Source organism: Lepidochelys kempii, chromosome 1 (assembly GCF_965140285.1).
Source record: "Lepidochelys kempii isolate rLepKem1 chromosome 1, rLepKem1.hap1, whole genome shotgun sequence".
Taxonomy (NCBI): domain Eukaryota; kingdom Metazoa; phylum Chordata; order Testudines; family Cheloniidae; genus Lepidochelys; species Lepidochelys kempii.
In genome coordinates this window covers 255,529,266-255,552,856 of record NC_136380.1, presented here as the reverse complement: position 1 = coordinate 255,552,856, position 23,591 = coordinate 255,529,266, and the positions used below count along the sequence as shown (strand labels likewise).

Below are 23,591 nucleotides of genomic sequence, written 5' to 3'. Positions count from 1 at the left end.
GGAGCCCCAGTCATGGACCCAGATCCCATTGTGTCAGGCACTGTGCTAACACAGAACAAAAACAGTCCCTGCTGCAAAGAGCTTACAGTCTAAGTATGTTAAGTGCACTTAATTGGAAAATAGTATAATTCGTTTCTTTAAAATTCTGCTAAGTCTACTGATACTACAGCACAGCCCTGAACTTATCTCTCTTGTAGTGATGGGCTGGAGGGTATAAAGACCTGTAATGGGAATCCACACCTTCATCTGCAAACCTTTGTTAATACCTGACACTTGGCATACCCTGGCATTTTTCAAAGGCTAAATATTTGCTCTTGAAATATTTGTGAGTCCTATATAACTCAATCCACTCTGGCAGGGATGTGGTAGCCGTAGCAAAAGAAGGGTGGATTCCATCAGAGGCAGGAAAATGACCCAACTCTCCCTTTGATATGGTGGCAAAAATTTGCACAAGAGCTTCTATTTCTCTCCAAGATGCCCTTCCAGCAGCTCCCAAAGAAGTGTATCTTTACTCTGCTTAGTGCAGTATTGGGGGATGACTCTAGTTGGGTTGCTCTGTTTTTTGACAAACTAGCCATCATAGCCACCTGCAAAAATGAGTCTGCCAATGGATCTCCATCCACAGCAGAGAAAATGCCATTCTTTTTTTCTCACTGAGGGTCCCTGTCCCAGCCATGCACCCTATGGGTTTAGAGCTGGGCAAGCAGTCTCATTTGAGCTAGGCAAGCAGTCTGTTTGGAAGCATCTGCTGCCCTGGAAGAGATGTATTTTTAGAGACCCTGAAACCTCCATGTCAAACCTGCATTTGTTGCCAGGGCATAGAAGTTCTCTCTCTCACACACACACGCGCGCGCGCACGGAACATGAGGAAATGGAGTGGCAGAACTCCATGTTACTACAAATCAGCCAAATCCAGGATCATGACCTCATCCAGGAGGAAAGTGTCCCACCTCTGGCAACTTCCTTGCCCAGATCAGCGTTAAGTAAAATCCCCCCCTTGCTCGAGTGGTTTTTTCCAAAGCTGAAACAAGATTTGAGAACTGTGAATTGTTAACTCCCGTTGTCCGTGAAGTAGTACTCACTTCCCCACCCTAATGCTTTGTTTAAACAGCATACTTTGGAAATGCTCATGCATACCTTTTAAGCCCATTAATAAAGTACCATGAAAACATTGCTTTTTGTGCCAGCTGTAGTAACAAGGTCCCTGCTCACTTTTATTTGCTAACTATCCCATGTCACTTTTCAGAACAATAGGTGTGTTTTGTCCTCATTCCAAGCTAATCCAATACTATCAGAATTACATGCTTTCTTGCTTAAAATGCTTCCACCCCATCAAGAATATGTGCCATATTCCACAGGACAAAGCCATTAAGGACAATGTGAGTGTTACAAAATTGAATTGTTGTTTTTCATTTCCCTCCATCTCTAAAGCCAGGCTGTCTTAACATAATGGCGCCAAACTCCTGGACTTGGAAGAGAAGAGAAATTATGATTTATTCATAACCGAACCCTTTCCAAGCTATCTAAAATAACACTTTTTTGTAAAATAAGGCTTGCAGGGCTTGTCAGAGCTTGGAATAAAGTGCTGGATCACATTAGGAAGAGGAAATTACCAGCTGCAGTTTACTGGGCTAAAAAAAATCCATTTCTAGTCCTGGTCCATGGGATATTGAACCTTAAATATGTTACTAGTCCAGGACTACCAGTGGTCAAATAATGTTAATCTAATATTGAGTTTGGTAAATCCGGCCACTTTGCAAACTAGTTCCCTTCTTTTTGCAAATACATTTACTATTTGGAAACATTCTGTGAATGTCATAAGTAAGGCTGTGTGTCTGTCACAGAGGTCATGGAAGTCACGGATTTGGTGATTTTCCGTGATGCCCATGATTTCTGCAGCGGCCGACACGGCCGGTCCAAGCAGATCAGGCAGCCCCTGACCCAGCTGCACTGGCTGCCGCTGGGGCAGTTTGGGAGTGGGAGGTGGCTCAGGGCTGGGGCAGAGGGTTTGGGAAGCAGCCAGCATGTCCCTGCAGCTCCTAGGTTCTGCACGCTGCCTCTGCCCACAGGTGCCACCCCCACAGCTGCCATTGGCTGTGGTTCCTGGCCAACGGGAGCTACGGAGCTGGAACTCATGGCGGGGGCAGTGCACAGAGCCTCCCTTGCCTTCCCTCCCCCTAAGAGCTGCAGGGACATGTGGAGCTGGGTAGGGAGCCTGCTAGCCCTGCCAACCCTGCCCCCCACCATCAGCGGAGGTCCCGGGTTGCGCGCTGCCGCCCGGTCCCCCTCCTAGCACCAGCGGGGATCCCGGGCCAATCCCCACAAGCACCTTTGATGCCCATGGACTGCCCCCTGAGAGCAGCCGCAGCCCCCCGGCCCAAGTTTTAGTTAGGGGTATAGTATAATGAATTTTTGTTTACTGCCCGTGACCTGTCCATGACTTTTACTAAAAATACCTATGACTAAAACGTAGCCTTAGTCATAAGCAAACAATTGTTGGCCTACAGATTATTCACTAAGGCTATAGCCACATTAGAGAGCTTTCAGGGCCACAGCTGACCACTGTAAGCTTTGTAGTGGAGCTGCTCTAAGCTATCAGGAGAGAGATCTCTTGTCAGTTTAATTAATCCATCCCCAATAAGCAGCAGCAGCTGTGCTGGCGGGAGAAGCTCCCCCACTGACATGGCTCTGTCCACACCAGCACTTAGGTCCGTGCGACTTATGTCACTCAGGAGGGAGGCTTATTCATACCCGGGAGTGACATAAATTATACTGACATAAGTGGTAGTGCAGAAGTGTCCAGTGCTGAGATTTGGAACTTGAACGTAGAAATTGGTTGCTCAATTTGCAAGGCTTTGTTTGTGTTCCCTGATTGGACATCCTAAATTTTCTAACAGGAGAATAACAAATAGTGAATTGAGAATAGCAAATAATGCCCTTCAAACATGCATTGGTGACACAGGTTGTGAGTCATTCGTAACTAAGCAGCTGTCATTTGAATACTCATAAATAAAGAAGGATATTTATATTCACAAACATATCTGCAAACCTGAGTTTTCATTAGTTGACCAACTCTAAACAGCACTGAATATTTCCTTTCTTGCACCTCATCCTTATCTGGCAAATATTCCCTACCAGGTTACAAATACGCTAATGCAAGTCTAATTTGGGGTGTTAATTACTTTACCAGAATCCTTTTAAATATACGGTATTTAACCTCAGCGTGTCTTGTCTAGACCTGGGCAAACCTAAGAAATTCAGCCAGGTTTCTCAAGGTTTGTAAGCCTTTTAGTGACCTGCAAATGAACCCAGGCACTTACATCATTTCTGCCTAAAACACAGCAGCTTTGATTGAGTTTTGCTTTTGAGTTATTTTGGTTCCCTTGTTCCTAACTCTCAAAGGTGCTGTACATGCATTTCACTTCAAAGCAAAAGTGGAATACAGTATTGTACGAACCCTTACAAAATGATACCCCTCCAAACAGCTCCAGGCTCTGCCATCTAGATTTAGCAACAAGGAAACCTGCTAGCAATGTACAATTTTAAATTGTATGTAAACTACAATTTGCTGCCTCATGTGTCACAGCAGCGCCTACACCAGGGGTGGTCAACCTGTGGCTCCGGAGCTGCATGCGGCTCTTCAGAGTTAATATTCGGCTCCTTGCATAGGTTCTGACTCCGGGACTGGAGCTACAGGTGCCAACTTTCCACTGCTCAACCCCAGGCACTGCCCCAACTCCACCTCTTACCCCAAGGCCCCTGCCCCTTCCCGCTTCCTCCCCAAACCTGCTGCATCCTTGCTCCTCCCCCCTCCATCCCAGAGCCTCCTGTATGCTGCGAAACACTGATCGCGGCGGGCGGAAGGGAGCGGGAGGTGCTGATCAGCAGGGCTGCTGGTGGGCAGGAGGTGGTGGGGCTGCTGACATATTACTGTGGCTCTTTGGCAATATACATTGGTAACTTCTGGCTCCTTCTCAGGCTCAGGTTGGCCACCCCTGCCCTACACTGATTTAAGCAGCAGCTCAGAAGGAGGCCCTTCCAGTTTTCTGGGACTTGAAGGAATATGGCTGTGATGCTGACCTACAGCAAGGCATCCTTCATATACTCACAACGTTGGAAAAATGCAAAGAGCAAGATCAAGTGTAGTGTTAGTTAATAACAGACCCATTTGCTCTTGAAGAATTCCACTGTCTCTAGTTAGCCCTGTTTCATCAGCAATAAGTGATGCAGGAGGCAGACAGAGTTGCAGGAATCTTAATTTACCAGGGGGCGGGGTTGGAAGTGCTTAGATACTACAGTGATGGGCACTATACAAAGGGCAGGGATGATCTGCTGTGGATGGAGGTCCATTGACAGACTCATTTTTTTCAGCGGACAGTGATGGCTAGCTTGTGATTATAAGGCTCTAGTGTTTTTGTGTAGCAGCAGCCTGGGCCCGTCTTGTGTTGCTGAACTGCTGATGATCACTATGAACCCTGAAAATAAAAATGCAAAAGGGATTATTTTACAATGTGCAGGAAAGGATGGTCTTGTGGCTAGAATGCCAGCCTGGGACATGAGAGATCTCTTCCCGCTTCTCCCACTGCCTCCCTGTCTGACCTTGGGCGGCCACTTAATCTTTCTGTGCCTCCATTCCCCATCTGTAAAATGGGGATAATAATTCATCCTTTCTCCCATTTGGTCTTGTCTATTTAAATTGTCAGCTTTTCAAGGCATGGCCCCTCTCTTCTTGTGAGTTTCTGTAGCACCTAGGACAGGTGCGCCCTGACCTCAGTAGGGGCCACTAGGTGTTACTGCACAGTGAATATTAAACAATAACATATCCCTTCTATGTCTGAATGATACATAAAGGTCTCTAGATTGCAGCAGGTGTGTAGAATAGACCTGATTGTCCCAAGGCACTCAACTCCTGGGGTAACCATTTCCTCCCCCTCCCACAAGGCTTTCTGTGATCAATAATTGACCAAACTTGGAAATCCATATCGTTTGTAGGTGGAAATTTCTAATCTGGGAGAACTGGGGAGCTGGGCTAGAGAGCGGAAAGCCTTGCACATTTTTATCCATTAAAAAGGCAAACCAATAAAAATGCACTATTGACTCCCTTTGTATTGTCATAGGGGCTGGAGGGATATCTGGGCATTCCGCAGCCTGCTTGCTAGTATCTTGGAAACTGTCTCCTTTTTCCCAGTCCCAACCCCTTTTACGTAGGAGACAATGCGGACATACAGTGAGGGCCTTGTGCATCACCCGGGCCCCCAGACCCTTTGACACAGGGAATTCTTTCAGTGGCTAACCTCACTCCGTGAGGTCCACCCTCATCCAATCAAGAGGGTTGCAGCCTGGCATTTTCTAGGTTAATCTTGGAGGAAATTACATGCTTTGATTCCCAAAAGACTCAAGAGATATCTCTGTTTGTATTTGGATGACAAAGAAAGGAATTGGGAGATTCCATAATTTAATCCTTTTAGTCTTCTATTTGATTCACTCACTTCTCTCCTCCTCCTGCTACTCTTTCTTCCTCCGTTTTCACTTTCCCCTCTTTCCATTTTTCTCCCACCGTGGTTCTTGCATCACATTTTTTGTTCAAGCCCCCACTGCAGACTAGGAGTGTGGGGCAGGAAATGCAGCCTGAAGCTATAGTGAGAAGGAATGGGCAGCCAGTAAAGCTAACCTGAGTTTGTTGGATTGGATGCTGTTAGGGGCCTGATCCAAAACCCATCGAAGTTAATGGAAAGACTCCCAGGAATTTGCTCATAAAACATGGCGACACTCCATCCTCTATCCTGTATGAATTCTTTTGCTTGGAGCTGTTAAATCTCCCACCCTGTTTAACTTGAAACAAGGAAGATCTAGATTGCTCCTCAAAAAACTCTAATAGGCTAAGCATACATCTAACACAATGGTGCCTAACTCATCCAGGATATGGTAGGAAAATGTAACCAACACAGACTTTATTTCATGATAAAAATCACAAGTGAGCAAAGTCAGATCAATAGTTTGGGATTCTCTCCCTGCTTTTTAGTTCAGAAATAATATTTGTTTTGAATTAAATGAAAAGGCAACACCAGGAACATCTCAGGCTGCCTTATAGGGATATCCCTGCTGGCTAATGAACCTGCTCCACCCACATGTGCTGCTGCTTTTAGCCATCAAACCTTTTAGCCTTCAACTCGAAATGCAGCCAGCAATGATTCTGTTGACTCCAGCTGCCATGGGGGTGTGGCTTCTCCACAGGTGCAGTGCTGAGGTGATGGCTGCTGAGTTACTTCCAGACACACTGCAAGAGATCACAGGGACATTTCTTATAGCTACTCCAGTGAGGTCTCTTGCAAGACACCTTGAGGCACATTTCCTTGATCTCTTCTTGTCCTTGCAAATTATTGCATGCAGTAGCCATTTTGTGAAATAGCCTGAAGAAGTGCCATCAAATGCATTTAACACAAAATACTGTGCTTCCAACAGGCTGAAAAATGGGACAGAACCCCACTCATTCAGCCAACTGACTTATTGAAACAGCTTCAGATTTTCCAATCGCCACTCCCCTCTTCCCCCTGCAACACTCTGACTCATGCTATCTCATCCTTCGTAAGTAGACAATGGGATACTGCCATCCCTGTCCAGAACATCTTCAGGACAGGTAACAAACCTAGCTTTTGGCAATGTATGTTACGTTCAGGTATCCTGCCTGCTGAGACTGCACCTGAACAAGAGATCCTTTGGGATTCTCTGCCTGATCCTGTATACCCAGGCAAGTCAAGCAGATCTCAACCCTTTTGTGGAGTGCTCTACAACCCATCAAGAAAATGGAAGGTTCTCTGCAGCATCCCCTTCCATCTACATACACCACGAATCTTGTGGCTACCACTGCAGTGCCCACTGAAGTGGTTCTTATAAGCACCTTCTCTCCAGGACATAAAAGCCATACAAGGAAAAAAAAAACTCAAGGAAGAGACAAGCCTGGGGGGTAAAGGCTTATCCAGGATTCCAGTTTTGAGCATATTGACTGGTTGATGAAGTGAATACCAAATGCTCCTTTGGAGTTGTTTTAATATAAAAGCAAAAGTAATCAGGTAAAGCTAAGTGTGTATGGGAGTAAGGAAATGGCCAACTGTAGCTCACTTTCAGAGGCTTTACCATAATGTCCTATAGACTTCTAGGAAAAAATGATCCCTATGAATTTTGATCTTTTTCTACTGATCTTGGAAATCTCCACTATACATCTGGGGGCTGATTCCATGGTTGTGCCATGGCCTTTCTGTGATTCAGATATGGATTCACCAAAGGCCAGCACAAAGGGGCCGCTGGACAAGAATAAGCTTCAGTCTCCAGGGAATTCCCCAGCACCACCTCTATTGGAGCCCTGGCAAAGGGGGCCTACCCAGATGGTAGGGTGGCCAGGTGTCCGTTTTTCTGAACAGAAAGTCCGATAGTGTCAGTCAGACCTACTGACCAGACACCCAAAGTCCAGTTATTGCAGGCAGGGGAGGTGGGGAGGACCGGAGTCATCACCTACGCCAGCTCCTATTCAGCCAGGACAAACGCCTACCTGCATCGGGCGGATGCAGCTCTCAGCACCGGCTCTGCAAGTGAGTCCCTCCTGACCCACACAGGGAGAGGGGAGAGGACAAAAGCAGTGAGCAATGGAGGTAGGGGTAAAGAGGAGTGAACAGGGAGTGGGGCCTCAGGGGAAGGGGCGGGGCAGGGGAGGTTCTGGGACTCTTGCTGGAGTGTCCGGTTTTTAAATATTACAAAATTGGCAACCCTCCCAGGTGGCCAATAGAGCAGGAACACAATTTAAGTCAGCACTGGGGGCCATATGAGCTCCTGCAGCCCCTGAATAAGGCAAGGCGCAAGCTGCCTCCCTTCAGTGTCTGTACTAACACAGGGATGAACTGGGCCCTTGATGTTTAGGAGGCTGAGAGGTGCTTATACTACTGTGTGAGCAGGCTCCTTTGGGGCCACTTTTGTAGACTTACTCTGATAAATGCTTCACAAGAGTATAGGGACACAAGTACTGTATGCTGGCTTCTCACGAAATGCTCTTTACACGTATAACATAGGGACCAGAGAGCTGATGCTTTTCAACACCAGGCCTTTGCGTCTGATCCCCATAAAGGATGTGCTGTGTATGTATCAGACTGGGAATGGAGCACTTGCTTCCCCCAAGCACATCACGGGGGGGTTGCTTGGATTCTCTGAAAAGCAAGCTTTTAATCTTTCTAAACAAATTTGTGAGAGGAGACATCTGAGGTTTCTACCGTTACGGGGCTGAAGGTGAGATTTCAATCTCACTGGGGCTGGAGCAGAAAGCAGAGGGCTTTTTTATGTGTTTCTAATGCCCTTTTGCCCAGGAAATATTGCTTCCCACAAGTGTGCAGCTCACTAATCACAGAGAAAGATGCACGAAGGGGAATTTCTTTTAAAAACAGAAGGCATCTACTGAGCTATTATAGCACTTCCTTTCCCCCCTGCACGAGCTGCAGCATTCACATGTTTCTTACCATTGTAAATCCTCCCTAGGGTTTGTTCTGCTAGCATGGAGCCACAAGTTTTTCCGTCCAAAATATCTGTTTACATGCGAATTTACTGAGATTGGAAACCAAACCACTCAACCTACACCCTGCATAGCCTAATTATAATGCAGCAGTCTGACTCTGTCAACATCCTGCATGCTTTATAATAAAGTGCTGGCCAGTTAGACCAGTGGTCAGTAATCCATGCTGACATGGGACGGGGGGGAGGCAGGATGACTTAGATGATTCCTGTTTTGATCTCTCAAGCCAGTAGGCTGGGAACACTGTGAGGCAGCCCACGCAGCCTCTAGGGTGATGAAAGATGCCTTGCATTGTTCGTAAGTGACTTCATTGGATAGGCTAGAATGGCATTGCTGAGGCACCAAAGGAAGACCTGTGATGGGTCTTATGGTTAAGACATGGTATTGGGACTTGAGATCTGGGTTCAAATCCTGGCTATGTCACAGGCTCCTGGTGTGACCCTCAGCAAATCACTTGTATGGCCAGATTTGCAAAAGAGGGCAAGACTTTGCAGCTCACATTGTTCTCAGTGGGACCTGCTGGGTCGTGATTGCTTTTGAAAATCTGGCCCTTAATCTCTCGCTCTTTAGTTCCCCCTTTGTCAAATGGGGATATAACTTCCTTTCTCCCAACTTTTGTCTGTTGTAAGTTCTTTGGGACAGGGCCTGTTTCATGCTGTGTGTTGATGCGGTGTCTAATGCAATGGGGCTCTGACCATGAACGTGGCCTACAGGTACTTCCATAGTATAAATAATTCCTAGTTGCTTGAAACTTCAGGGGCTCCAGGGTGAGACTAATATCTCTTTTCTGCTCAGTATGGTGGCTTCTACTTCCCAAAGGCTCAGAAACACCAAGTGTAAATTAAAAACACTATTGAATCTGTTTCCAAGGGTATTTGCAGCAGGTGTTTCAGTCTTCCCCTGTGCAGTGTCAGAATAGAGCACAGAGCAAAACATTTATCTCTGAATTATTTAGCACCTATTGTCTTCAGAGATCCCTACAGCAGCTTAGCCCTGGATCTGCCTTGAAAGAAAATATATCCTCTAATTTAAAAAATGTGAGCTGAGTCATTGGAATGAGCCAGGCCATGTGGAAAATGGGGTCCAGAAACAAAGGTCTCACTGTGTCTTAATCAAGATGCCTTGTTCTTATGCCCTGGGTCCACATGGTGGTGGTGCCCCAGACATGACTATCTGGGAACAGAGTCTGTATTGTAGCAGTGGGGAAAGGGTTCTATAATTTTTACTGTGAAGGCTAATTTCCTGGACGAAGCAGTGGAAGTCTCATTGCTTCATCTGTAATGGATGAAAGAGCGTGTGGATAATCAGCCTCCATTGTGAGTAGGACCGAAGCAGCACCAATGAGTTAGGAACCAGCAAGTCAGCAGAGTGGAGGGGTCATCAGAGGGAGAAAGTTTGTTTCATAAATGTGGGTGATGCATATACACTGTGATGATCTTCTGTTTAAAAAAATATATGCGTGTACCACTGAATGCCATGCCTCAAACTTCGAAACAGTTACTGTGAGCACACTAAGTTTATCTCGGCTTTTGAGTCTGCTGGTTACAGCAGTAATTCTCTACATGTAAAATGGGAAATACCATTAAACCCAGTTATATCTCTAGAACCAGGATGAACTTAAGTGCACGCACTGTAACTTTTGTTGCCAAAGAGGTGGCATCGTTTTTGGCTTTTTTTCGTCCTACTCTCATTACCTCAAGGAAGGTTAGCCCTGGTCTACACTAGGACTTTAGGTTGAATTTAGCAGCGTTAAATCGATGTAAACCTGCACCCTTTTTTTCACCTTAAAGGGCTCTTAAAAATCGATTTCCTTACTCCACCCCGACAAGTGGATTAGCGCTTAAATCGGCCTTGCCAGGTCGAATTTGGGGTACTCTGGACACAATTCAACGGTATTGGCCTCCGGGAGCTATCCCAGAGTGCTCCATTGTGATCGCTCTGGACAGCACTCTCAACTCAGATGCGCTGGCTAGGTAGACAGGAAAAGAACTGCGAACTTTTGAATCTCATTTCCGGAGACTGCGGGAACTGTGGGATAGCTACCCACAGTGCAACACTCCGGAAGTCGACGCTTGCCTCCGTACTGTGGAAGCACTCCACCGAGTTAATGCACTTAATGCACTTAGAGCATTTTCTGTGGGGACACACACACTCGAATATATAAAACCGATTTCAAAAAACCGACTTCTATAAATTCGACCTAATTTCGTAGTGTAGACATACCCCTTAGGGATAGCTAAAGTCCTGCATTTTCCTTTTTCTGGACTTGTAAGAGCCTGGCTAACGTACTGTCCCTGGCTAACGTACTGTCCCTGGCTAATGTACTGTCCCTACCTAACTTCCGATCATAGTTAGAGTAAACTTTGTGCTGATGAATGGGCTTTTTGACAGATGGACCTTTTGATGGGAATTTTTTAAACAAAATGAAAACTTTCATTTTGTTTAAAATCACCGTTTCAAAACAAACTTTTGTTTAGACTTAAAATGTCAGTTTGGTTCTTTAAATCTGGACAACTTTGTGGGTTGTTTTTTAAACTTTTTTCCCACGGCCCCCATTTTCTTCCCCACTCCAATCCAATGACATGAGAGGGAATGAAATAAAATGTGTGGGAAAGTTTTTTTAAAAAACATTAAAAAGGTATAGGGAAAAACCTGCTCTTCCCCCTCCCGCTAACTTTCCTTCATTTTCTTTTTCTGTCCAAACTTTTGTCACTTGGATAACAAAGTGTTGAAAGTGTTACTTTTTCTCAGAAAGTAAAAAACACTTCCAATATTTAACTGTTTCCTACACTTTGTTGCTGTTTTTCAACAGGCAAAAATTGGGAAATGGTAATACAGTGGAAGGGGGAGGGCCGCCCCCTTTTTTTTAAAATAAAACAAATAAATATTTTGGGGTGGTGGGGGGTCCTGAAATTTTCTATTTAGGACATTTTTGAAAAAACTAAAAAGTAGTCATCTAAGTCAACAGTTTTTAAGAAAAAAATGTTGATTTTGATGAAACCCTGTTTTCTGCTCGGAAAATAGCTTTTGTTAGAAATCTCCTGATCCGCTCTGTATAGAAGAGAATGGCTTAAAAAGCATATACTTGCCCTATACCTGGTTCTTACTGCACTATCAGTCCAACCCTTTGAGCGGTAACTTCCATCTGTTTTCCTCTGTTGTATATTCGATGACTGTGGCTATTAGCAGAGATGAGAGGAAGTATATGAGAGAGACTTTTTTTCCAATGACTCTGATGCAAATCTGGTTTCACAATTTTGAAGAAATCTATCCTTATTGACATTTTGAGGATATATATATATATACTGTTTCTTTAAATCAGACGCATGAAGCCAGGCAAGATAGGTCTGGGAAATTTCCTAAGACAAGCTCTACAGTGAAGCAGAGAGAGAGAGAAAGAGAGGCTTAATATGGTTTTCATTATGCTGATAAAGTTCCTTGTTCAGTGTTGGAAGAAAATTTACTCTGAGTCTTTGTCACATGATAGATTTTGCCTCCCTCTGTCCATAGCCTCTGTCCCCAGGATAGAGAATACATACAAACTGGTCTTGTCATTGATTATTACTGTTATTCTGTAAGGTGCAGGGAGATCATTATTTTCTCAGTCTACCAAAAAACCCTCGCAAGCCTTCAAGGAAATTTCCAGTGTGATTTTTCATCTGGTTTGGCAGATTCCTCTTGGAGAACAGAAAGTCAAGGGAAAATGGGAATTAGTAAAAGATGTTGTGAACCATCTGGAAATCCTTCATCAAAAAGGGAAAACAGCAGCAAAACAGTAGCTGACAAATAAATAAATAATCATGAACTGCAGTCTTTTTAACCATCTCCCTCCCTCCCTCTCTCTCTCTCTCTCTCTCCTCAGGGCCAAGTATTTCCAGGGGAAGAAGGTGAACGGAGAATTTGAGATCCGAGTGGAACAGGTCAGTGGACATTGAAATCCTCTGTAGCAAGGGTTCACGTAGGTGATTGAGACCCCACATGCAGGTGTCTGCGGGCATCAGCCAGGAGGAGAAGGGTGCTAAGGAGGAATTTTAAGTCTTGTCTGTTTCACAGAATTAGAGAAGCCGGAGATGAAAATAACCTTTTGGGCCATCCAGTCCTGCCTTTTCAGGATTGTTCCCTATTGTACTTTTTCTAGTGCTGCTTTGCATGTCCCTATGGATATGTCTACGCTGCAATTAAACCTCACAGCTGGCCCATGCCAGCTAACTTAGACTCATGGGAGTCAAGCAAAGGGGCTGTTTAATTGCAGTGTAGCCATTCAGGCTTGGGCTGCAGCCTGAGCTCTGGGACCCTTCCACCTTGCAGGGTCCTAGAGCCCAGGCCCCAGATTACCTCTCATGCCAGGGAAGATAGAACCAGGGCCAAGGAGTCTAGTGCCCCTATGTAAACTCTCATATGCCAGTGGGGGAGGGAGTGGAGGTGAGAGGGAGACCCAGAGGGATAGAAGCAGCCACCACAGGGCCCAGGAGCTGTGGGGGAGCAGGGAGTGGGACCCAGAGGGTCTGGAGCAGGCCTGGAAGCAGGTAGGAACCCGCAGAACCCTCTTCCCACCCTGGAGCCGGCTCTCTCCCCTCCCCTGCTAAGTCTCAGTACCTCCCTTCCTGTCCCTCCTCCGCTTCCATTTGCAGGGAGTATCTGCCTCTCCAGTGCATTCCCCTGCAATCATTCCATAATCTCCTTTTTCTCCTCTCCCAAATACCCCAAACCAGGGTAGTCAAATATTTTTTGTTAAGGTCCAAATTTCTTGGTCAAGGTATAGTCAAGGTCTAGACTCCAGAGAAAATAATAAAAAAAGTTAATAATAATAAGTAAATAAAAAGATGTTGGGGTCCATTCAAAAGCATCTGGTGGTCTGGTTTTGGCCCACAGTTCGCCTACTGACTGAAAACCCTGCATCTTCTTTCCTTCCTTCTCATTCAGAATTACAAACGCGCTCCTTGGAGAGGAGCTGTCTCCAGTACCCCTCTGGTGGAAGCCCACTGGCTGAAATAGACAGGGGAAGATTAACCCATCGCTGGGCCCTAGACAAAACTTCCTCATGTCCCCCCAGCCCTTCTCCCAGTTGGCTTCCTTGTGCAGGCATGCACCACAGCTTCCCATACTTGTAGCAGCTCTTGACGCAATTGCTAAGCGAACCCTGTGGGTAGAACAGAGGGACCATTGGCTGCTGGAAGTGGGACAAGGCTGGGCAGGCCCTGGGGTGGGGCGGGGTGACATTGGCCTCATGGCAGCGACAAGGAGGAGCTGTGCTGGCTGCCCCAGTTCTCTCTCAGGTTTGGCCCTGCCGCCTCTCTGTCATGACAAGGGTAGATGGGGTCACAGTGCCACTCAGGTTGGGCCCCATCCAAGAATTGGGCCCTCAGCATACGCTTAGGTTGCCTATGCCTTAAATCAGCTCTGGAAATGGAGCCTCTGCACTGCTGTTTCCCTGACTGGATAGACCAGGATCAGTGCCTACCATGGGGCTTGTAACAATTCCCAGGAACTCCTGTGAACCTCATCCAGCCCATCAGCCAAGACCTGTTACTTAGGTGGCATGCTCAGGTTTGGGCATAGGACCCAAAGGGGCTAAGGAGTGCAAGTAATAATCAAGTGTGCATGTGGCGAAAAATGTGCCTTCACTGCAGTGGCTATCAGGGCTCCCACTGCTAGGAACTGTTGCCTGCTAGTGTTGTGGTACTGAGAGTTACCTCAGTGAAGCCCCCTTCTAATAATAAATGTAACAACTGCAGCAGTACTCCAGAAAATGAATTATTTAATTGAGAGAAAGGTTGGACAACTGTGAACAGAAAGCAGGCTGCTTTCCCCCACTCCCCATATATGGCAATGGAGCCTAAGAGTAACAGATGGTGAGTTGCGCCCTGCTTCATTGGACCTTGAATGCAGAAGTGATCATCAGTTCTATCATTGTCTAACAAGGGAAATACAGAAGTTGTATTGTTGTGGGCAGTCCTTGAATGTGGCCTCAGGCCCCTGTGCATATCGATCAGGCCAAGAGGGGGGCGCTTATCTGTTCAGACTCCAACTCTTTGGGCTTCCTCTTTTACTCATCCCTTGGGGGACTCCATTGTTTTTCACTCACTCGCTTCTTTTTTTCATTTTTCTTGCCCTCCCCTGCTCCTCTCTGCCTTACTTATGACCCCTTGGCCTAAACCATCATGGAACACTTCACTTTGTCTTTTCTGCTACTGAACACAAGAAAGTTCTGGAGCCTAAAAAAGAGAACGCTCTTCCACAGTCCTGGCCTAGGAAGCCCACAGAAAAGAACTCTGTGTACATATGACCTTGTCCCAGACCTTACCATGCTGTAATGGTCTTTAACCAGGTGAGGCAAGGGTCCAGGGCTGGTCTGAGTAAACTCTACACTGATCAAAAGCTAAGTGTTGTGGCTCTTCTGAAGCGGCTTGGGCCATGTGGTATGCTTGTTCACATGTAATTATCCGGAAAGGTTTTTTCTCCCAGCTCACCATTGGATCCCATGGTAAATTTCCACTCATTATGTGCCCTGGGCGAAAACTTAGCTTTTCTGAGGAAAAAAGTGTTCTGTTTTTATAGCGAAACCAGATTTTACCTGTAACAATAAAATAGCCTCTCTTTTTTTACCAGCGGAAAGTGTTGAAGTGAAACATCCAAATGTTTAACACATTTGCAAAACAATGTCAGGAATGAGACACTTCAACGGTTTTGCTGGCAGTGCTCAAGTATGTGGTGTGGAACGCAGTTACATCCATTCTTCTGGGATGCCCAGAAATGGGATTTGAATCTGAGGCATTTGCCTTACTGCTTTTTCTCTCTCTGATTGCTGCCTGTATTACAGCTTCATTCTCTGTTAACAAGCCCCATCGGCTGCTTTTGGGAGAAGCAGAGAGGGGACACTGATATTTTTTTCTTTTTTTGGTAGGTAATGACCTCATTTTATTTATACTGTGGTGGAACTGTTGAAAGCGGAACTGTCTCTCTCTCAGCAGCTGGTTGTGAGCTATCAAGTCTGGTCATACCCCCCTACCAGCTCTGAGAGTTTTCTCTTCTCCTTGGCTATAGTTCTTGAGCTTACACTTGTATGGAAACAGGTCAGGTTCTCAGGTTGTTTACTATGGAAATGAACTATGTGACCTCCATGCCCTCCCGCCTTCTCTTCCCCCAAGCTCTCCCTTCAGCTAATTTTATCCACACAGGCATTGAGAAGACAGATGCTCCATTCATTGCCTAGTGCTGATGAATATGAGAAAAGCATGGTAAGCCATACTGAGCTGGATGTGTACTCTCCAGTCCTGTTCCCTGGCTTCCATCCTCTCAAATCATTAATTAATTCAGCCACAAGGATCCTCTTTATTTCCTTCTTAGTTTCCTTTTTGCGTGCTCTTCAATTTAAACCCGGACACTGATTTATTGAGCGATCTATTAGGATGTCTAAAGTGTGCTATATTATCCATCTCAGGACACACATATGTGCTATTTATTTAAACCTTCCCATGAGATTGCTTTGTCTTACCTTATTGCCTTTAGTGACTGATTAACCTCAGTGCCAGGATCCTGGAAACAGAGAGAGAGAGAGAGCGTGGTGGGAGAAAATTGATAAGGTCCTGGAAGCAGAAAGGAAAAAAGAAAGAGAGCTGGAATAGTGAAAGAGCCAGGACCAAAGATCATCAGCGACAGTGAGGATTCCAATCCTGACCCAAAGAAGCAGGGTGGTGATAAAGAAGAACTGTTATTATTTGAGGGCTGGGGGCATTTATGTTCCAAGTGCATCTGGAAAAGTTCAGCATTGCCAGAAACTTCCCACCATGCATGCAGTTCCATTACCCAAACGTAATACTCTTACTAGTAATATTTAGGGATTTTAACTCTTCCAATGTAACATCTGTTTCCAAAGACTCCTTTCTCTTCTTGGATGTTGGAGAAATCAGTGAGGGAATTAAGCCAGAGCACTGGAAGCCACAGTGTTTATCTCTGTGTTTGGATCTCTAAAACCTCTTTCATCCAAGGGTACATTTAATCCTTTTCTTTAGCAACTTTTAGTGAATTTAGTGTTGGCCAAAGGGACCAGATTGACAGCCAAAGAGTCTTAAATTGTCTCGTTAGCCAAAAAACAGGTACAGCAGCTATGCAAGCTTCCCCACATTGCTCCATCAATGTACCTCAAGCCTGATCCTGAAAGACCTCTCCTAACACAGTTAGAGTAATTCAGTCTCCATGTTCATTTAGGCCTCCATACAGTAAAGCACTTAAGCATGTGCTTATCTGTAAGTACGTGAGTATTCCCATCTCTTTTCAGCAAAGCAATTAAATTGGCTTCAGTGAGACTAAAGCATGTGCTTAAAGTGTAGCTCGTGCTTAAGTGCTTTGCTGAACTGGGGACTTAATCCTTGTCCTTTCTGCCAAAAAGGGAGTCAATTATGGTTGTGCTTTGTTATGTGGATATTTTTCTCCCAAGTGGCCTTCTGTGACAATGGTATTCAATCACTATCAAGCTGAGTCGCACTTTGGAAGTGCTGACCAACAGGTGGAAGTCTTGGTTTATCTTATTCCCAGGGCCCTAAACCATCTAACCCCTGAGAATTTATCTATCTAAAAATTCAAGACCTCAGATTCAGTATTGCCAGTCCCAAGCATTTGAAAATCATGAGTTGGTCTCCAAACAAATTAGATTTTTTATAATAATAATAGTTGTTGAGTTCCTTTGATTTGCCTTCTGTTCTTGAGCCCTTAGGGTGTGTGTTCTCATAGTTTTCTAGAAAAAAATATTTTATAAATAATGAAAAGCTGGGGGCTCCTTCCCCCATCAAGGATGCTAGGCTAGAACTGCCATGAAGGAGACCCCAAATGGATTATAATATCTTGGTCTCTTTCATCTCAGTCCAACAGGTGCTTGAACACTGTGGAGCTCAGCCTCATGAGGAAGATGTGGCATACCATCTTATTTTGGGGGTACGTGAATTGTGCAGCTACTGATCACCCTAATCCTTGGGACATAGAAATGCAAAGGAGAATCTGAACTTCTTTTTTTTTTTTGTTACTTTTCAATCTGTGACGGGTTCCCCGGAGTACAATCTGGAATTGGGGTACCACTCAGCCCTACGTCTTACCAACCTAGGCTCCCTCTCACACTGTGATGCTATGACAAGCTGCAAATCCCTCCAGGTCTTGCATTCACACAGCCATCCACAGACAGGAATACACCCAGCTGAGTTACATGAATGCTTTCACCAGACACTCATGAGCCAACAATAGAGAGGCTCCAGCCAATTCCCCCGCTCTCCCCACCCAGCTCCCCAGCCTAGGACCCCAGAGCTGTACCGTCTTGCCCTGGTCAGAAGCCTGACCAGTGTAAGTTTATGACCTAGTCCGCCCCTCCCTCAATATGGAGAGGACATGCATCAGCCCTTGTTCCTGAGCAGATTTCCCTTGCACTTCAAGCAACACACTATTTTAGATAAAAAAAAATATAAAACAGATTTATTAACTACAGAAAGATAAATTTGAAGTGATTATAAGTAGTAAGCACAGAGATCAAAGGTGAAAAGAAAAGGAGTACTTGTGGCACCTTAGAGACTAACAAATTTATTTGAGCATAAGCTTTCATGAGCTACAGCTCACTTCATCAAATGCATCCGATGAAGTGAGCTGTAGCTCACGAAAGCTTATGCTCAAATAAATTTGTTAGTCTCTAAGGTGCCACAAGTACTCCTTTTCTTTTTGCGAATACAGACTAACACGGCTGTTACTCTGAAACAGATCAAAGGTGGTTACCTAAGAAATAAAAAGTAAAATCACAATCTGAGTTCTATGAACTAGACAGGATTTAAATCAAGCAATGTCTCACCCTGATGGTATAATACCTTAATACACAAGCTAGGATTCTCCTTTCCAGCCTGGGACCACCTCCCCAGTTCAGTCTTTGTTCTCTAGACATGTTTCCAGGTGTTGAGTTGTGGGGGGAGTGAGGCCAAATGATGATGTCACTTCCCCTTTTTATAGCTTCTTCCAGCTTGCTGGAAAGATCCTTTGCTATGACATGAGTCAAGCAGCCTCCATTGTGTATGCACTCTCTGAGAGGTTTCTATTGTATACAGTTCCTGGGGTAATCCTCCTGTGTGTGTGTTCCCCCTTAAATCACTTTCTGGCTGCCCCATTGTTGTACCTGAAAGACTGGTTGTGAGCGTTTCCAACTTCAGAACATATTTCAGTAACACACACAGCAAAACCTCATAACTTCACAGACAGTGATAGCACATACAACTTAAGGGGATATTAATGTTCAACAGATTAAGATTTTTAAAATGATACCTTACAAGGTATACTTTGTACAAAACATAACATAACTATATGACAGTGGTGAGTATGGGGGTTCCAGGGTGTTGCTTTGGGGTAAGAGAATATAACCATTGTAGATGGAGGCTGTCAGGGTTCCTTCCCCACTCTGAACTCTAGGGTACAGATGTGGAGACCTGCATGAAAGACCCTCTAAGCTTATTCTTACCAGCTTAGGTTAAAAACTTCCCCAAGGTACAAACTTTGCCTTGTCCTTGAACCCTATGCTGCCACCACCAAGCGTCTTAAACAAAGAACAGGGAAAGAGACCACTTGCAGACGTCTTCCCCTAAAATACCGCTCCAAGCCCTACACCCCCTTTCCTGTGGAAGGCTTGGTGAAAATCCTCACCAATTTGTACAGATGAACACAGACCCAAACCCTTGGATCTTAAGAACAATGAAAAATCAATCAGGTTCTTAAAAGAAGAATTTTAATTAAAGAAAAGGTAAAAGAATCACCTCTGAAAAATCAGGATGGTAAATACCTTACAGGGTAATCAGATTCAAAACATAGAGAATCCCTCTAAGCAAAACCTTAAGTTACAAAAAGACACAAAAACAGGAATATACATTCCATTCAGCACAACTTATTTGACCAGCCATTAAACAAAAGGAAATCTAATGCATTTCTAGCTAGATTACTTACTAACAGAAGTTCTGAGACTGCATTCCTGATCTGTTCCTGGCAAAAGCATCACCCAGACAGACAGACCTTTTGTCTCCCCCACCCAGCTTTGAAAGTATCTTCTCTCCTCATTGGTCATTTTGGTCAGGTGCCAGCGAGGTTATCTTAGCTTCTTAACCCTTTACAGGTGAAAGGGTTCTGCCTTTGGCCAGGAGGGATTTTATAGCACTTTATACAGAAAGGTGGTTACCCTTCCCTTTATTTTTATGACAGAGGCAAACTACACACTATAGTTAAAAGCTAGTAACTGATTTTTCTTTAAGGTCACAGGTTATTCAGGCTTCTCCAACCCCCTCCATGATACCCATCTAGAGTTGGCCTTTTGGGCCCATGAAATCCAGTGGCTTCAAGTCCTTTTTAATCTTGTTTTTAGAGAGGATCTCAGACCTGATTTTAGCTGTGGGAGAGGCATTGCTGCCTGGGCTGGTGCTGATGGCACTAGGGCCCACTTAAGAAAGCTGCCTCCAGCTGAGCATGCTCCTCTGCTCAACGACGGGTGTGACCTCTGGCCACAAGGGAGTGAAGCTGAATACAGTAGTCAGTACAGCATAGACTATGTCTAGACACAGGACTGAGAATAAAGGACTGCTGGTTATTTTCAGGGCACGGAGAGGATATTGAAGTGGATAAAACTGGTGGGATGCAGAGCGGCCCCCTCTTAGAAGTCCCTGTTATCTAAAGTCACTGAACCTGGCCCAGATAATTCTGTCCTTTTTGACTATTACTTAAACTCTGCTGGATCACTTTTTCCTGAGGAATGTGTGATCTGGAAACCTGGTGATTTCTAGAAATCACCTTCCCACCCCCCCACCCCCAATAGCACGGTACAGCATGTGCACCACACCACTCCAGAGAATGAGAGCCCGAGAACAACACAGAGGATTAGCAGCAGAGATAGTGCAGCTTTTCTCTTGCAGAATCTGCTGCCGTTTGGATAGTATTTCTTCAGATGTTTCCTAGAGCATCCTTCCTCAGCCCTTATGTCAGCTAATGGCTCTATGCAGGGACAGAAAGGGGTAAGGAGAGGAGCGCTCAGGCCAGAAGGCTCATGTAAATTTGTAAAGTTTGTTCCTGTTGCTCTCCCACCTCCTCTCTTTCCCACCATTTCTTTCTTTATCTCTCTCTAACACTCATTCTTCTTTTACAGCTCATTCACTTGTTCCCACGCCACGGGGTTTTTTCAGGGTGTTATTATTCAATGAACTCCTCTATGTATGCTTCTGGAAATCTCTTGTGGAATAGGGTTATGACTGTGCTGGTAATGTTGACAAGGATTGCTCATGAATTACCTAGACAAAAGAGAGTTATAATACAAATGATCTCTCCAGTTTCATTGTACTTAAATTCCTAAATGAGTATTTTAATTAGTGGCATAGAGCGGGCATTCTGAAAGGAAGAATCTGATAGGCCAAAGAAGTGTAGTCACATAAACAGTCCTTTCTAGCCCCATGGATTAACCATTTATTAAACAACCATATAGTTATTCATTTTGTTTGTTGGTTTAAGGAACTTGAAATTTTTATGAAAGGATTTCCAGAGGAGCTGTTCTTAAATATGGATACCTACAGTTAGGTGGTGGTTTTCACAGTATTGCTAAATCTATTATTCAGAAATCATGACAATAGGCCTCCAGAAAACTGAGACTGATTTAAAAATACTGATTTTTTTAAAAACAATAAAACTGTTTTTTTATTTGCCTTCTGCTCTTTCGAGCCATTAGGTTTCATATTTTCAAGCTATTCGCTGTGACAATGGGCCTAGAAATGTTCTTTTTTTTAAAAAAAATTGAATCTGAGATTTTAATGTAGTGGCATGACTCAGCTGGCACTTTAAGAAAAACAACAAATATCGCAAGACTGGCAGTAAAAGCACGACAGCTGACAACACTGAATGGCACTTAACCTTCAGCACAGGTACCAAGCGGCATGTGGCTACCTGGTATCAGTGTTCCCTGTAGGCTGTGTGCATTCACACTGGCTCAGGGCCATTAAATAGCATGTGTCAGGGTTTCTTCCCCACTCTGAACTCTAGGGTACCGATATAGGGACCCGCATGAAAGACCCCCGAAGCTTATTTTTACCAGCTTAGGTTAAAAACTTCCCCAAGGTACAAACTTTGCCTTGTCATTGAACAGTATGCTGTCACCACCAAGCGTTTTAAACAAAAAACAGGGAAAGAGACCACTTTGGAGACGTCTTCCCCCAAAATATCCCCCCAAGCCCTACACACTCCCTTTCCCGGGGAAGGCTTGATAATAATCTTCACCAATTTGTACAGGTGAACACAAACCCAAACCCTTGGATCTTAAAAACAATGAAAAATTAATCAGGTTCTTAAAAGAAGAATTTTAATTAAAGAAAAGGTAAAAGAATCACCTCTGTAAAATCAGGATGGAAAATACTTTACAGGGTATTCAGATTCAAAACACAGAGGATCCCCCTCTGGGCAAAACCTTAAAGTTACAGAAAACAGGAATAAACCTCCCTCTTAACACAGGGAAAATTCACATAAAACAAAAGATAAACTAATCCGCCTTGCCTGGCTTACCTATACTGGTTGCAATAATGAAGACTTGAATTAGGATGAATTGGAGAAGATGGATTTCTGTCTGGCCTCTTTCAGTCCCAAGAAAGAACAACCACATAAACAAAGAGCACAAACAAAAGCTCCCCCCTCCCCGCAAGATTTGAAAGTATTTTGTCCCCTTATTGGTCCTTTGGGTCAGGTGCCAGCCAGGTTAGCTGAGCTTCTTAACCCTTTACAGGTAACAGGATGTTGCTTCTGGCCAGGAGGGATTTTATAGCACTGTATACAGTGTATTCATCACAGTATCAAGAAAGGTGGTTATCCTTCCCTTTATATTTATAACAGCATGCATGAGACCTCTCACTGGATGTACAATGTCCTACTCCCCAGCTACACCACCTTCACCTTCCTTCTCTGATGGGCAACCCATACATCAAACACACATCCCATTCCCACTCCATGCACTCATTCACACATCCTGTTTGGCCTTCTTCCTGCCCAGGGATTAGGGACTGCAGAGTCATTAAAACTCTGTAACTCTGTAAATGTCAATATTAGTATAGTGCAAATCAATATTTACAAAGTGCTGGCTTTTTTACCTACAAAAATTGGAAATTATCAGCTAGAACTGTTGGAAATGTCAGTACAAAATGATTAAGGGATCCCATTTACTGGGTTAAAAATTACACCCCTCCCTCCCCCCAAAGAGAGACCATACTGCTCTAGTATGATGACAACTGGCTCATTTCAGAAGCAAGGCTGGGAAGGGCAAAGTGTCCTAGCCAGAGGCAGGTCCTTGCAACATAAGGGGCTTAAAGAAGAGAAAAAAGGGGGAATTAATGGGGATCCTTAGGAAGATGGACAGGCCTCTCAGGGAAAGGGATAATCAGTAAAGAGAAAAGCAAATAGAAAGGATGAAAATCCTCTTCTACTTCTTCTAATACTGCTTAAAATTTAACATACCCAGCATCAGCCTCTCAGCGTGTCAAGTGGCTCATATAGAGTATTCATCAGGTGCAAAGAACAAAAGCATGTGGAGTGAAAAACCAGCCAAAGAGAAGAGGAATTAGCAAAAGAGAGGTCTGTTGCGAAATTTCTGGATTCTGTTCAAAGATCTGTGTGTGTGCATACACTTGCAGTGTACGTATGTTTGTACGCAGATACGGTATTGCATATACAATTGTGGAGGTGTCCTGTCAACTCCATAATTAAGATGGCATTGAAATGGCATTGAAATGTGAAGTTAAAGCAGTATAAAAACGTGTGTGTGTGTGTATAGTCATATAAAAATCCAATGTAACCTTGTCTTTTATTTTAAATAGGAACCAACGAGAGGAGCTTTTAGTTAGATTAAAAACAGATGAGGGCTTAGAAAGTTCAGTAGCTCAAAAACCAAAAGCACAGGGAGTGCTGGGAACTGCGTGGACATGCTAAGCCTGCTAGCTTAAAAAAAAATATCACAATCCTTCTCTCCACTGCCGTGTAGGAGATTAAACTAGAGTCAAATGCA

At 44.5% G+C, this 23,591-nt stretch overlaps 1 protein-coding gene and 1 long non-coding RNA gene across 4 annotated transcripts in view; one reads left to right on the top strand and one right to left on the bottom strand.

Moving 5' to 3' along the window:
• SYN3 (synapsin III) overlaps positions 1–23,591 on the top strand; it is a 279,590-nt gene that overhangs the window by 34,109 nt on the left and 221,890 nt on the right. For all 3 annotated transcript variants that reach the window (XM_073324725.2, XM_073324735.2, XM_073324744.2), the window contains exon 3: positions 12,417–12,474. In XM_073324725.2, the coding sequence (XP_073180826.1) occupies positions 12,417–12,474 (58 nt within the window). The remainder of the gene's footprint in view (positions 1–12,416; positions 12,475–23,591) is intronic.
• LOC140903472 (uncharacterized) lies at positions 3,797–22,182 on the bottom strand. The gene is made up of 5 exons (XR_012156254.1): positions 22,103–22,182; positions 16,050–16,090; positions 6,156–6,277; positions 5,490–5,634; positions 3,797–4,475 (listed from the first exon to the last, which is right to left on the bottom strand). It is a non-coding gene; the product is annotated as an uncharacterized LOC140903472 (long non-coding RNA).